Source organism: Macaca nemestrina, chromosome 5 (genome assembly GCF_043159975.1).
Source record: "Macaca nemestrina isolate mMacNem1 chromosome 5, mMacNem.hap1, whole genome shotgun sequence".
Lineage (NCBI taxonomy): Eukaryota > Metazoa > Chordata > Mammalia > Primates > Cercopithecidae > Macaca > Macaca nemestrina.
In genome coordinates this window covers 68,971,977-68,986,241 of record NC_092129.1, presented here as the reverse complement: position 1 = coordinate 68,986,241, position 14,265 = coordinate 68,971,977, and the positions used below count along the sequence as shown (strand labels likewise).

The 14,265-nt window shown below is 53.2% G+C and overlaps 1 protein-coding gene across 1 annotated transcript; it reads left to right on the top strand.

The window, feature by feature from the left end:
• The first annotated feature begins 232 nt into the window (after positions 1 to 232).
• On the top strand, positions 233 to 9,329 carry LOC105489012 (UL16-binding protein 1). Its single transcript, XM_024795107.2, has 4 exons — positions 233 to 480; positions 7,795 to 8,058; positions 8,273 to 8,548; positions 9,196 to 9,329. Exons 1-4 carry the CDS (start codon positions 396 to 398, stop codon positions 9,303 to 9,305), a joined length of 735 nt encoding a protein of 244 aa, XP_024650875.2. The 5' UTR covers positions 233 to 395; the 3' UTR covers positions 9,306 to 9,329.
• Positions 9,330 to 14,265: the final 4,936 nt, after the last annotated feature.

Below are 14,265 nucleotides of genomic sequence, written 5' to 3'. Positions count from 1 at the left end.
GTTTCTTCACCTTCCTGTGAGTAAGTGTTTACATTGTGGTAATGATACATGCTGTGTTGAAAACTTAGGTGATGGGGCCATGGAAAGAACCGCGCTCTGGCCCGCTCGGGGCCTGTGCAAGCCGCCACCAAGCCTCGGGGGGGCGGGTTGGAGGCGAAAGTTTCGTCAGCCAGGCCGCTGCCAGAAGACAGCGTGACGGGGTGGAGCATGCCTAACAAGGGCAGGCTAGGATCCCGCCCAGTGGATCCCAGCCCACGGCGGGGCGGGGTGCCGCGAAGCGGAGAGGGGAGGGTCTGGGCAGCCTTTATAATTAGCCGGCGTGGGAGCTCCGAAGCGATTCATCAGCCGGACTCCACTTCGACCGCGCCTCCTGTCCCCTGCGCTCCAGGTCTACAATGGCAGCGACCGCCAGCACTGCGTTCCTTCTGTGCCTCTCCTTTCTGCACCTGCTGTCCGGCTGGTCCGGGGCAGGGCGGGCCGGTGAGTTCGGGGATGGAGCCTAAGTGGGGCGGGGTCCAAACCTGGTGGGCTGAGCACTGCAGAGGGTTTCAGAGGAGGGGAGGCTTCTGCAAGGACTGGCGCGATCTCCCGGAACATCGCGGTCTCCCGAACATCGCCGTTCCCCCGAATATCGCGGTCCCCCCGAACATCGCGGTCCCCCTGAACATCGCGATCTCCCCAAACATCCCGGTCTCCCCGAACATCGCGGTCTCCCCGAAAATCGCCATCTCCCCGAACATCGCGGTCTCCCGGAACATCTCGATCTCCCCGAACATGCCCGGCTGAAGGCACTCAGTTCGCCTCCGCGGCTCCTTTCCGCCGGGTCCGATTCCTCCGGCTGCCGCTTGCCCCGCAGGCCAGGAAGCTTCTGGATGCACCGGCGCTATCTCCCCGAACATCGCGGTTTCCCCGAACGTCGCGGTCGCCCGGAACGTTGCGATCTCTTTTCCGCCGGGTCGGCTTCCTGCGGCTTCTGCTTGCCCCAGGCGGCTCCTGAAAGGACCGGCGCGATCTCCCTGAACATCGCATTTTACCAGAACATCGCGTTCTACCGGAACATCGCGATCCTCCCAGAACATCCAGGTCTCCCCTAACATCGCTATCTCCCCGAACAACTCGATCTCCCCGAACATCCCGGTCTCCCCGAACATCGCGGTCTTCCGGAACGTCGCCGTCTCCCCAAATATCCCGGTTCCCCCCAACATCGCCGTCTCCCTGAACATCGCGGTCTCCCCACACTTGCCCCGCTGACGGCACTCAGTTGCACCCGGCGGCTCCTTTCCGCCTAGTAGGCTTCCTGCGGCTTCTGCTAGCCCCAGGAGGCTTCTGGAAGGACCGGCGCCATCTCCCGGAACATCGCGTTCTACCCGAACATCGCGGTCTCCCCGAACATAGCGTTTCCCCGGAACATCGCGGTCTCTCCGAACATCGCTGTCTCCCCGAACATCGCGGTTCCCTCGAACATCGCGGTCGCCCCGAACATCGCGGTCTCTCCGAACATCGCGGTCTCCCCGAACATCGCTGTCTCCCCGAACATCGCGGTCTCCCCGAACATCCCTGTTCGCCCGAACATTGCTGTCTCCTCGAACATCGCGGTCTCTCCGAACGTCGCTGATTCCCCGAACATCGCGGTCTCCCCGAACATTGCTGTCTCCTCGAACATCGCGGTCTCTCCGAACGTCGCTGATTCCCCGAACATCGCGGTCTCTCCGAACATCGCTGTCTCCCCGAACATCGCGGTTCCCCCGAACATCGCGGTCTCCCCGAACATAGCGTTCCCCCGGAACATCGCTGTCTCCCGGAACATCGCTGTTTCTTCGAACATCTCGGTCTCTCCGAACATCGCGGTCTCTCCGAACATCGCTGTCTCTCCGAACATCGCTGTCTCCCCGAACATCGCGGTTCCCCTGAACATCGCGGTCGCCCCGAACATCGCGGTCTCCCCGAACATCGCTGTTCGCCCGAACATTGCTGTCTCCTCGAACATCGCGGTCGCGCCGAACATCGCGGTCTCTCCGAACATCGCTATCTCCCCGAACATCGCGGTCTCTCCGAACATCGCTGTCTCCCCGAACATCGCGGTTCCCCCGAACATCGCGGTCTCCCCGAACATAGCGTTCGCCCGGAACATCGCGGTCTCCTGGAACATCGCTGTTCCCCCGAACACCGGGGTCTCCCCAAACATCGCGGTCGCCCCGAACATCGCGATCTCTCCAAACATCGCTGTCTCCCGGAACATCGCTGTCTCCCCGAACATCGCTGTCTCTTCGAACATCGCGGTCCCCACGAACATCTCGGTCTCCCCGAAAATCGCCATCTCCCCGAACATCTCGATCTCCCGGAACATGCCCGGCTGAAGGCAATCAGTTCCCCTCCGCAGCTCCGTTCCGCCGGGTCCCATTCCTCCAGCTGCTGCTTGCCCCGCAGGCCAGGAAGCTTCTGTGTGCCCCGGCGCGATCTCTCCGAACGTTGCGGTCTCCCCGAACGTTGCGATCTCCCCGAACGTTGCGATCAACCCGAACATGCCCTGCTGAGGGCCCTCAGTTCCCCTCCGCGGCTCCTTTCCGCCCAGTCGGCTTCCTGCGGCTTCTGCTTGCCCCAGGAGGCTTCTGGAAGGACCCGCGCCATCTCTCGGAACATCGCCTTCTACCCTAACATCGCCATCTCCCGGAATATCCCGGTTTCTCCGAACATCCTGGTCTCCCCGAACATCGCGGTCTACCCGAACATCGCGATCTCCCTGAACATGCCCTGCTGAGGGCACTCAGTTCCGCCCCGCGGCTCCTTTCCGCTTAGTAGGCTTCCTGCGGCTGCTGCTTGCCCCAGGAGGCTTCTTCAGAAGGACCGGCACCATCTCCCCTAACATCGCGTTCTACCCGAACATCGCGGTCTCCCCGAACATAGCGTTTCCCCGGAACATCGCGGTCTCTCCGAACATCGCGGTCTCTCCGAACATCGCTGTCTCCCCGAACATCGCGGTTCCCCTGAACATCGCGGTCGCCCCGAACATCGCTGTCTCCCCGAACATCGCTGTTTGCCCGAACATTGCTGTCTCCTCGAACATCGCGGTCTCCCCGAACATCGCTGTTCGCCCGAACATTGCTGTCTCCTCGAACATCGCGGTCGCGCCGAACATCGCGGTCTCTCCGAACATCGCTATCTCCCCGAACATCTCGGTCTCTCCGAACATCGCTGTCTCCCCGAACATCGCGGTTCCCCCGAACATCGCGGTCTCCCCGAACATAGCGTTCCCCCGGAACATCGCGGTCTCCTGGAACATCGCTGTTCCCCCGAACACCGGGGTCTCCCCAAACATCGCGGTCGCCCCGAACATCGCGATCTCTCCAAACATCGCTGTCTCCCGGAACATCGCTGTCTCCCCGAACATCGCTGTTTCTTCGAACATCGCGGTCCCCACGAACATCTCGGTCTCCCCGAAAATCGCCATCTCCCCGAACATCTCGATCTCCCGGAACATGCCCGGCTGAAGGCAATCAGTTCCCCTCCGCAGCTCCGTTCCTCCGGGTCCCATTCCTCCAGCTGCTGCTTGCCCCGCAGGCCAGGAAGCTTCTGTGTGCCCCGGCGCTATCTCTCCGAACGTTGCGGTCTCCCCGAACGTTGCGATCAACCCGAACATGCCCTGCTGAGGGCCCTCAGTTCCCCTCCGCGGCTCCTTTCCGCCCAGTCGGCTTCCTGCGGCTTCTGCTTGCCCCAGGAGGCTTCTGGAAGGACCCGCGCCATCTCTCGGAACATCGCCTTCTACCCTAACATCGCCATCTCCCGGAATATCCCGGTTTCTCCGAACATCCTGGTCTCCCGGAACATCGCGATCTCCCTGAACATGCCCTGCTGAGGGCACTCAGTTCCGCCCCGCGGCTCCTTTCCACCTAGTAGGCTTCCTGCGGCTGCTGCTTGCCCCAGGAGGCTTCTTCAGAAGGACCGGCACCATCTCCCCTAACATCGCGTTCTACCCGAACATCGCTATCCGTCCGAACATCTCGGTCCTCCCCAACATCGCGGTTTCCCTGAACATCTGTCTCCTCGAACATCGCGGTCCCCCCGAACATCTTGGTCTCCCCGAAAGTTGCCATCTCCCCCAACATCTCCATCTCCCCGAACACACCCGGCTGAAGGCACTCAGTTCCCCTCCGCGGCTCTTTTACGCCAGGTCCAATTCCTCCGGCTGCTGCTTGTCCCGTAGGTCAGGAAGCTTCTGGATGGACCCGCGCGATCTCCCCGAACATCGCGGTTTCCCGGAACGTCGCGGTCTCCCTGAACCTTGCTGTCTCTCTGAACATCGCGGTCTCCTCGAACATCGCTGATGGTCTCCCCAAACATCTCGGTCTCCCCGTACATCGCGGTTCCCCCGAACATCGCGGTCTCCTCGAACATAGCGGTGCCCGCAACATCGCTCTCTCTCCGAACATCGCGGTCTCCCGGAACACCGCGAACACCGCGATCCCCCCGAACATCGCAGTCTCCCCAAACATTGCGATGTCTCTGAACATCGCTATCTCCCTGAACATGCCCGGCTGAAGGCACTCAGTTCCCCTCTGGGGCTCCTTTCCACTGAGTCCGCTTCTGCAGCTGCTGCTAGCCCCGCAGGCCAGGGGAGTGTCAAAGAAGGCTGAAAAGGAATCGCAGGAGGGTGGAGGGGACAAAGGGCTACAGAGGGCAAGGTGGGGCGGGGATCCCTGGTGCAGACCCGCAGCCCCACTCACCTTAGGGAAGAAAACACCAGATCCCCGAACCCTAACTGGGGTCAGGACAGGGGTGAAGGGAAGTTCCACAGGGACGCGATCACAGACCCCCTCACCATCCACAGCCCTGCTCTGCTCTGACCTGCTCTTCACCACACAAACCTTCCAGCACCTCCAGGGCTTCCTGCCCTGGAACTTCCCCCTACACTTTGGGGCAGACACTCACCTGCACCCAGGGACTCACCAGACACTTCCTACCCCTCCCCTCACCATTCACTTTCACCACCCAGGTCGCATCCTTTCACTCTCCATCTCAGCTCACCCCAGTCACCACACAGGCCTCCCTCACCTCCCTATCCATGAAGGAGCCCTTAGCACCTCCCCCAGCAACTAGCACCTTCTCCCCTTTTGCCTGAGGACACACCCCAGCAAACACACCCCACACTTTCCACATAACTTAGTGCAGGGGGAATGGGAAGGACCATTTCCCCCAGGATGACCCTGGGACCACCCGTGAGTAGAGGCGCCCACTACTGCCCTTGGGTCCCAGACCCGCCTGTTCTTCCTACTGGGGAGATAGGGTTATACAGAACAGTCACTACACAGAGAGGAGTCAGCAAACCCTTTCTAAAAAGGAAAGGCTGAAGGCACTTTGGTCCTTGCTGGCCATGGGTACTCTGTGTGTCAAGTCCTGTCCCTTTGTAGAGCAACAGCAGGCAACGGCAACCTGCAGATAAAAGGGAGACCAGATGTGGACACCATCCTAGGTTGCTGACCCCAGATGAGGGTACATGCTGTGTCCTCAGAATTGCTGCCCCATCCCCCAGGGTGTCATCTCCAAGTAATGTAAGTTGAAGAGTCACAGGTGTGTCCTACCCTGCCTGTGGCTTCTGGGTGGTGTGGATGTGATGGATGTGAATGGAGGTTCTATGGTTCCAGGCCTACTGCTCCCCTCCTTTGCTCCTGGGTGGCATCATCGGTCCCTCAGGGTGATCACGGACCCTCCCTGAAGCCTCAGGTGTGAGCTGAGGGTGAGGGGTGCACCCATGTGGTGTCCTGGGGATCAGAGCCAACTGCTTGTGCAGCTTCTTGGTTCCCTGTGGCCCTGCTCCTGCCCATCTCGAGACCCACCTGTGTCTTCTCACTGCTGGGCCTACCTTCCTAATGACCTAAAGGGTGAGGAGCACACCCTGTGATGGGCAGCCCTGAGGCTGTGTGGTCACTGCCCTCCCATAGCTGGAGGCCCGTCTCCACCAGGGCCCAGGACCACACCTGGAGCCTCTTTCAAGTGAGGGGATTTTGCTGCTGTGAGTGGCACAGCCTTGCTTCTGAGCACTAGGGGACCCTGTTGTGATTCTGCAGTTGGCAATTGCCATGAAATCCACATAGCACCTTTTCCAACCACACGTCTCTGGGATCTTAGGGACTCCAGGGTCAAATAGCCATATTGGTAGGTCCAGCGACACCCCTCATCACAGAGTGTGTATGGTTGCATCCCAGCTACAAGAGCAGAGTTGAATAGTGACAGGGGAGGTCATATGACCAGCACAACCTATAATAGTTACTACATTAACTACAAACACTATCCATTCCCAGTACGAATCCAGGAAATGTGAAATTACTATTGAATGGGTCTAGGAACCCAGCACATCCCTGTAAGCTGGACCTGACACAGGTGTCCGTCTGTTACTTTGCCCTAAATGCACCTCATGAGTAATAGAGGAGCAAGTTAATGCTTCTGGTCCCTGTGAGGATGTCAGACCACACACTGTGTCCACCAGGAGTGTCTGGGTATTTGCTGTTTCATAGTATACACTTACCAGAGCGAATGCCCTATCTGGCTCTGTGAGAGAGTCTGAAGGAGTCATTGCAGTTGCTGTGGGGTTGAAGGAGCCCACCAGGGCCTCTGGACTCTCCTTTTAGTAATGGACTCTGGGTCTGAGATGTGACTCAGTTCTCAAAGCTGGGCAAAGGAGCTCAGTTATTTCCTGGGGTGACTCCTTTCAGCCTCCAGGTCATCCATCCTTGCGTTTTGTCTTTGTTTGCTGTAATTATTTAACTCTAGCAGTATTCAGGTTGAGTTTCCATTTCTTTTGGATCTTTGACTCCTTTGTTCTATGAGCCATGGGCATACCTTTGTATGGCTGAGGGCCCCAGCTGGCATTGTGACTTCTTTAATTATTTCCATCATTGCACCCTCCTTCCTCCTGACAGTTGATGGCCTCCAATTGAGATCTCTTATTTCAGGATTTTCCATCACCATTACTACTGGGGAGCCCATTTCAGGAACAGCATTTCCTACCCCCAATCCCGGCCTTCAGCAACAGGCATCCCTGGGCTTCCTGACAGTCTGCTGCCTTATCCCAGGGCCTTCTTTATATGCTGAGTAAACAGGAGTCCTCCAGGCATCCCATGAGCCCAGAGGATGGACATCGTTCTGGATTTTCATACTGCAGTCACTCTGGCATGGGCGCTTCTCTGAGCCTTTTGGTTCTTTCCTCTATACCCTGACTTAGAAGTTCTGGATTTTCCACTTCCTGCCCTGTGAACCATCCCTTTCCAAGGTTCCAGGAATTCATGCTCATAGCAGATGGGCAACTTCGTCGGGGCTTTGCCAACGTATTAAATCCTGTGACCCGTGACAATAATCACTTGCTTATCAAAACTGAATTCTGCCCTCCCCACCCACACACTGTGCTGGAGCATCCAAGGGCAGCTCCCACACCCTCTCCCGCCTCCTGCAGTCCACACAGACTGCTGCTGTGGGTCCTCCTCATCCAGGCCTTTTCCTGCCACAACAGGCCTGGCACCTCCACGACAAGGTCATGTGCTGACCGATGTGGGCACGGAGCATGTGGGACATGTCTGGAGGGGCCATGTGGTTTCACGGCTGCAGGAACCTTCCCCTCCATGTATTCAAGCAAGGGAGACGCTCTAGTCATTAGCTAGTTTTCATGACAGTCCTGGCTGGCACATCTTGCTCTGCCAGCCCAGCTCCTCAGAAGTATTTACTTGCAGTCACTATAAGGGGGAGGAGGGGATTTAGGTTCCACTTCCCACCACACCAACCCCCTCCTGTGTTTTTCTTCCACAGTCAAACACTGTCTTTCCTATGACTTCATCATCACTCCTAAGTTCAGACCTGAACCACGATGGTGTGAAGTTCAAGGCCTGGTGGATGAAAGGCCTTTTCTTCACTATGACTGTGTTAACCACAAGGCCAAAGCCTTTGCTTCTCTGGGGAAGAAAGTTAATGTCACAAAAACCTGGGAAGAACAGACTGAAACCTTAAGAGACGTGGTGGATTTCCTCAAAGGGCAACTGCCTGACATTCAAGTGGAGAATTTAATGCCCATTGGTAAGTTTAAAATGGCCCAGGGAGCAGACACAGTAGTAACTTAGAGGCATTTATTGGTTTCATGTAAAAAATAAATCAGAAGTTTGTGTCACACAAGAGTCTGAGAAGCATGAACAGGATGCAGCAGAGAGAGCAAGTCCAGGAGCCAGGAAAGGAAGCAGGGTGGGGCTCAGGACTTGTCAAGATCAGAGCTGATCTCTTTCCAATGGGGCAGAGCCCCTCATTCTGCAGGCCCAGATGTCTTGTGAGCACGAAGCCCATGGACATGGCAGAGGATCTTGGCAGTTCCTCTTCAATGGACAGACGTTCCTCCTCTTTGATTCAAACAACAGAAAGTGGATAGCACTTCATCCTGGAGCCAAGAAGATGAAAGAGAAGTGGGAGAAGAACACGGAGGTGACCATGTTCTTCCAGAAGATTTCAATGGGGGATTGTAAGACATGGCTTGAAGAATTTTTGATGTACTGGGAACAAATGCTGGATCCAACAAGTAAGTGAGAGGGGAAAAAAAGGAGTTCAGATCTTATCAGTCCGGTGTCTGAGTGTGTGACTGCATGTGTGTGAGTGTTTGAGTGAGTGTGAACATGACCCCCTCATGGGGGGCTCCTCCTGGGGGTGCTGGCATGCCTGTGCTATCTCATCCTCCTCTCACTTCTTCCTCCTGACTCCTCTTCCTCCCTGCACTTGCTTGTGCTCCACCCACGGTGCATTTCTCACCAACCTCAAATCTGTGGATGTCAGTGTTTCCATATCTTTTTCATTAGTGTTCCTTCCTCCTAGAATTGCCGTTTCTTTCCTCTCCCCTCATCTGTTTCTGTAAATCCATCAAAATCACCTCCAATGCCAGGGCCCAAGACCCTCCCCTCTTTGGCCCTGGGACATCACCTCCTCTTTCTCCATGGCAGGAGGGTGGGCTATGTTGTCACCTTGCTTCCCTCAGCAGCTGTGTGAGCTCCCTGAGGACAGGGGACACCCCCTCTCCCTTCCTACCCCAGGACCTGTCCCAGAGGTTGCCCCACAGCAGAGGGGAGCAAAAGCTCTGCCTTCCAGGATGACCTGGGGTGGCAGGAGCTGAGGAGGCATCCCCTAAGATTTGCGGCCTCGACAAGGGTTGTCACTCCTGTGTTTCCATTTCAGAACCACCTTCTCTGGCCCAAGGCACAACCCACCCCAAAGCCATGGCCACCACTCTCATTCCCTGGAGCCTCCTTATCATCCTCCTCTGCTTCATTCTAGCTGGCAGCTGAGGAGACTTGTTTAGAGTGACAGGTACTGTGGGCAATATTGGGAGGGGAGCAAGGGGCAGATGGGTGAGATGGGAGGACGTGGAAGGAGAATTCCCAGAGTCCCAGAGGCCGGGAACTTCTCATCCTGACATGAGACAGATGAATGAGACCTGGTGTCACCTGTTGGCAATGACCTGGGCAGCTCAACCTTGAGTTCTGATGGATTCTCACTGTCAGAGGCCAGAGGGAAAGGGAGGGGCCCATACCAAGGCTTAAGGCATATTGAGCTTGAGAGGGTTCAGCCAGTTCAGGCCTGTTTCAGAGCAGGTTCCTATTTGGGAAGGGTAGCGGTATGTGGCCTGCAGGAAGCAGGAACTCAGGTGTGGGCAGTCTGCACAGTAGGAGAGGAGCAGCATGACCACTTCATCTAGGATGTCAAGAGAAAGGGTGTCCCTGGAGAAGGCTACAAAGAGAGTGATCTGGAAGAATCCCAGGACGAGGGGGCTGTGAGGGCCTTCTCCCACCCAATTCCAAAGGCTGCATTCCCAGAGAAAGCAGCTCAGGTCCCAGCAGTTAAGGTAGAAGGTGAAGAGTGGAGCATGTCCGGACTGAGGTTCAAGAAAAAGCCAGGCCCGTTGGACCCGTGGGATTCCTGGCCAGGTCCTGGGGCGATGCCCCTGCCATTCTGCCTCCTGCACACTCCAGATCCTGAGCCAGCTGATGGCCCTGCCTGGAGCAGAGTGGACTCAGCAGGGCAGCTGAGCTGCTGCTGGAGTTCCATGCCCACCACTGAACTTGGTTAGGAATGAATGGGGCGGGGCAGGGGCAGTCCCATTCAAAGCTATGGGTGCAGCTCCCAGGGAGAGGAGAGGTTGAGAGCAAAGGGGAAAGAAGGAGGTTTGCCTGCAAGCCCACCCAAGGCCAGGGAACACGGATACAAAGACCTCTCTTTGGACAGCGCTCCCCCAGGTCCTCTAGACCCCTCCGTGAGAAGGGGGAGCAGGCCCTCCCTGGGGGTGCACAACCCTCATTACCAGCCTCAATTCTGAGCCCTCATGCGCTGTAACAGGACCTGGGCTGGCTCTGTGGTGTGGTGAAGGAGGGTGGAGGTTGGGACAGGCTGCAGAAGCAAGGGTAGGTTTGGAGGGAAAAACATGTTCCTTATTTGGGGAAGAGGCTCCGAAATGGGGAGGGCCTGGGAGGGATCACCCAGGAGAACAGACCCAGGTTTTTCTCAGCCACTTAAACCAACGCTTCATCTTTTCTGAAGGTGGAAGATGATATCAAGAAGCCTCTGTTAGCCTGTTCTGGTTCCTGCTCTCCCTTCAGGGAGGCCGCCTGTCTACTCACCACTGTGCCTTTCTGGAAAGCAGGAGTGCAAGCCTTAGCAAGCCCACCGGCCCCCAGGAGATGATGAGGACGTTGTAGACTCAGCGTCTCATGCCACTCATTACCTTTGCTGATGATCCTAGCAGCAATCTTTCTTAACGTCTTCTGCCACTTTCTCTCAGTGCTAACGGATGGAATTTCTGCGCAAGTTTTAACTGAACAAGAAATCCCAGCAAAACGCATTTTCTTTCTACTTCTTTGATTGTGGAAAAGCAGACACTTCTCTGAAGCATGACCTTATTCTTCCAAACAGTATCGCTAGTAAAATAGCATGCTGGACTTCAGAGCTCAGGGATCCTTTCCATTTTAAATTCTTGGAGAAATCTCCAAACTGCTTTCCATAGCAGCTGAACACATTTGCTTTCCCACCAACAATGTCTGTTTCCTTTTCTCTGCAGCCTCACCACCATCTCTGACTTTGTGACTGGTTAGAGATGGTAACTCATTGCGGTTTTGATTTGCACTTATCTGATGATTAGTGATATGAAGCATTTTTTCGTGTTTGTTGGCCAATTGTAGGTCTTCTTTTGAAAAGTATCCTTTCATGTCTTTGCCCAATTTTAATTGGGTTTTTTCTTCTTGCTTGTTGAATTGTTTAAGTTCCTTGTAGATTCTGGATATTGGACCTTTGTCAGATGCATACTTTGCAAATAGTTTCCCCCATTCTACAAGCTGTTTAGTGTGTTGCTGACCAAGAATTGCTATAATCCTTTTTTATGGCTTTTTACAGTTCCTCATTCTGTAAACCATATTGGAGTGAAGCGGCATACTCATCACTAACTGTAATCTCCAACTTCTGGGCTCAAGTGATCCTCTAGACTCAGCCTCTGGAATAGCTGGGACTACAGGCGCATGCCACTAGGCCCGGCAAATTGTTTTATTTTAGGTAGAGATAAAGTCTTCCTATGTTGCCCAGGATGGTCTTCAAATCTTGGCCTTGAGCAATCCTCCCACCTTGGCCTCCCAACGCTCTGGGATTGCAGACATGAACCACAGTGCCTGTTGTAGAAATTTTTAATTATTTAATATGAAAATATTACATTCATGATTATTTTATTTAGTAAATAAAATAATGTAAAGCCCTGAAATAAACCTGCACACCTACAGCCATCTAATCTTCAACAGAAATGAGCAATGTGGGAAAGACTCCCTATTCGAAAATTAGTGCTGGGATATCCAGCCAGCCATATGCAGAAGAAGGAAACTGAGCCCCTAGCTCTCCCCATATATATAAAATAACTTGATATGGGTGAAAGATTTAAATGTAAGTACTAAAACTGCAAAAATCCTGGAATATAACCTAAGAAATACCAATGCAGACATAGGACCTGGCAAAGATTTCATGAAGAAGACACTAAAAACAATTGCAACAACAACAAAAAAATTGACAAATGGGACCTCATTAAACTAAAGAGCTTCTGCACAGAAAAAGACACTAGCAACACACTAAACAGACAGCCTGTAGAATGGGGGAAACTATTTGCAAAGTATGCATCTGACAAAGGTCCAATATCCAGAATCTACAAGGAACTTAAACAATTGAACAAGCAAGAAGAAAAAACCCAATTAAAATTGGGCAAAGACATGAACAGACACTTTTCAAAAGAAGACCTACAATTGGTCAACAAGCATAAAAAATGCTCAATATCACTAATCATCAGATAAGTGCAAATCAAAACTGCAATGAGTTACTATCTCTTACCAGTCATAAAGTCGGAGATGTTGGTGAGGCTGCAGAGAAAAGGAAACAGACACTGTTGGTGGGAAAGCAAACGTGTTCAGCCACTATGGAAAGCAGTTTGGAGATTCCTCCAAGAACTTAAAATGGAACTACCATTCTACCCAGCAATCCCACTACTCAGGATATATCCACAGGAAAATAATTCATTTTATCAAAAAGACAACTGCATCAATATATTCATTGCAGTACTATTCTTACTAGCAAGGACACAGAATCAACCTAAGTGCCCAGCAACAGTGAATTGAATGAAAAAAATGTGGTACATAGACACCATGGAAATCTATGCAGCCACGAAACACAGCAAAATCATGTTGTTTTCAGCAACATGGATGGAACTAGAGGCTATTATCCTAAGCAACCTAATGCAAGAACAGAAAACCACATACTGCATGTTCCCATTTGAAAGTGGCAGCTAAACATTGAATTCACATGAACCACAGATGCTAGAAATCACCAGACCGGGGAGAAAGGAGGATCACCTGGGCTGAAAAATCACCTGTTAGGTATCATGCTTACTGTTTAGGCGATGGGATCATTGGGACACCAAGCCTCAGCCTCCCAGAATCGCCCCATGTAAAAAATCTGTATATGTACCTTTTATTATATAGGTTGAAATTAAAGATGAAAAAATAAAATGACACAAGGCCAAAAGCAAATGGGGTTAACTGACCAAAGTGAGAGAACTCTGCACTATGAACCCAAACCCAGCTCAAAAAGATAAACTCTAGTCATTGAAAATAATCATAAGTTGTCTGATGATAATTGTATAAAAATTTGTATGATGATAATTGTATAATAATTATATAAGAAAGTGCCAAAACCCTAAAATTAAGCACTCCATAATGGAATTACAGATGATTTCCACCTTGCTCTTTATACCCTTACTTTTTTATCCATTTTCACGTGACGTTTTTGCTTATCCACAGGAAATCCTTGCTGTCAGCCTTCTCCTTCTGCACCCACCACCTCCTTTTCCACTGTCATCCTCAGCCCTTCCTCTGGTCTGGGACTGTGGCTTCCTTGGCACTGAAGGCCCAAGAGCTGCATTCAGCCTCGGGAGAGAGGATGATGTAGGGCTAGTTGTGGAGGTGCTCTCGGCATTGCAGAGGAACCTAACAGCTCGAGCCCTCTATTGCAGACAGCTGCGTTTCTCCATCAGGTTAACTACAACCAAGCCAGCCTTGCCCTTTTCCTCATTGTTTTTTTCTAATACTCCCGAACTCGTACTTGAAAATTTATATTCTTCCTCCTAACATTTCTTTCCATTTCTTGTTTGCACAATATATCCTGATTTATTATGCCCAGAAAACACTGGACTCACCATGTCAGTGACAGCTACAAGATCACAGTCTCCACTTGCTGGAAGGGCACATGGGGTTTGGAGCCCTTCAAAAGCCCCAGCCCCAGAGAACTCTATTTGGCCTGTCTGGGACTCCCTGGAAAAGCCCCATTCGTTGGGCTTGTCATTGTTTGACCCGCTGAGGTCTCTTTCTAGGAAAAAGCCAGAGCCTCAGAGCACTGGCTAAAAGCAATAATTGCAACTGTACAACCCCACCGTTTGCATGTGGGGCAAACAAGAGGCTAGTGGGGGAAATTGAGATAAATATTTGCGCAATGAGATGAGCATAGAGGCTGGCACATGCCCAGGAAGCACCTGAGAAGGCCACATCTCTGACCTTTGGCTGACCTGGAGGTTCTGTTCAGGCAGGAAGTGGAGCTGCAGTGGTGACATCAGCTGCCTGCCTGAGTGCGGCAGGGGCAGGAGTGCACCACACACACAAAGCTCTCCGCACTGGGCAGAGAGTCGCCGGCTCAAGGCATTGATGCAAACCTCTGTCCAAGCTCACCTAA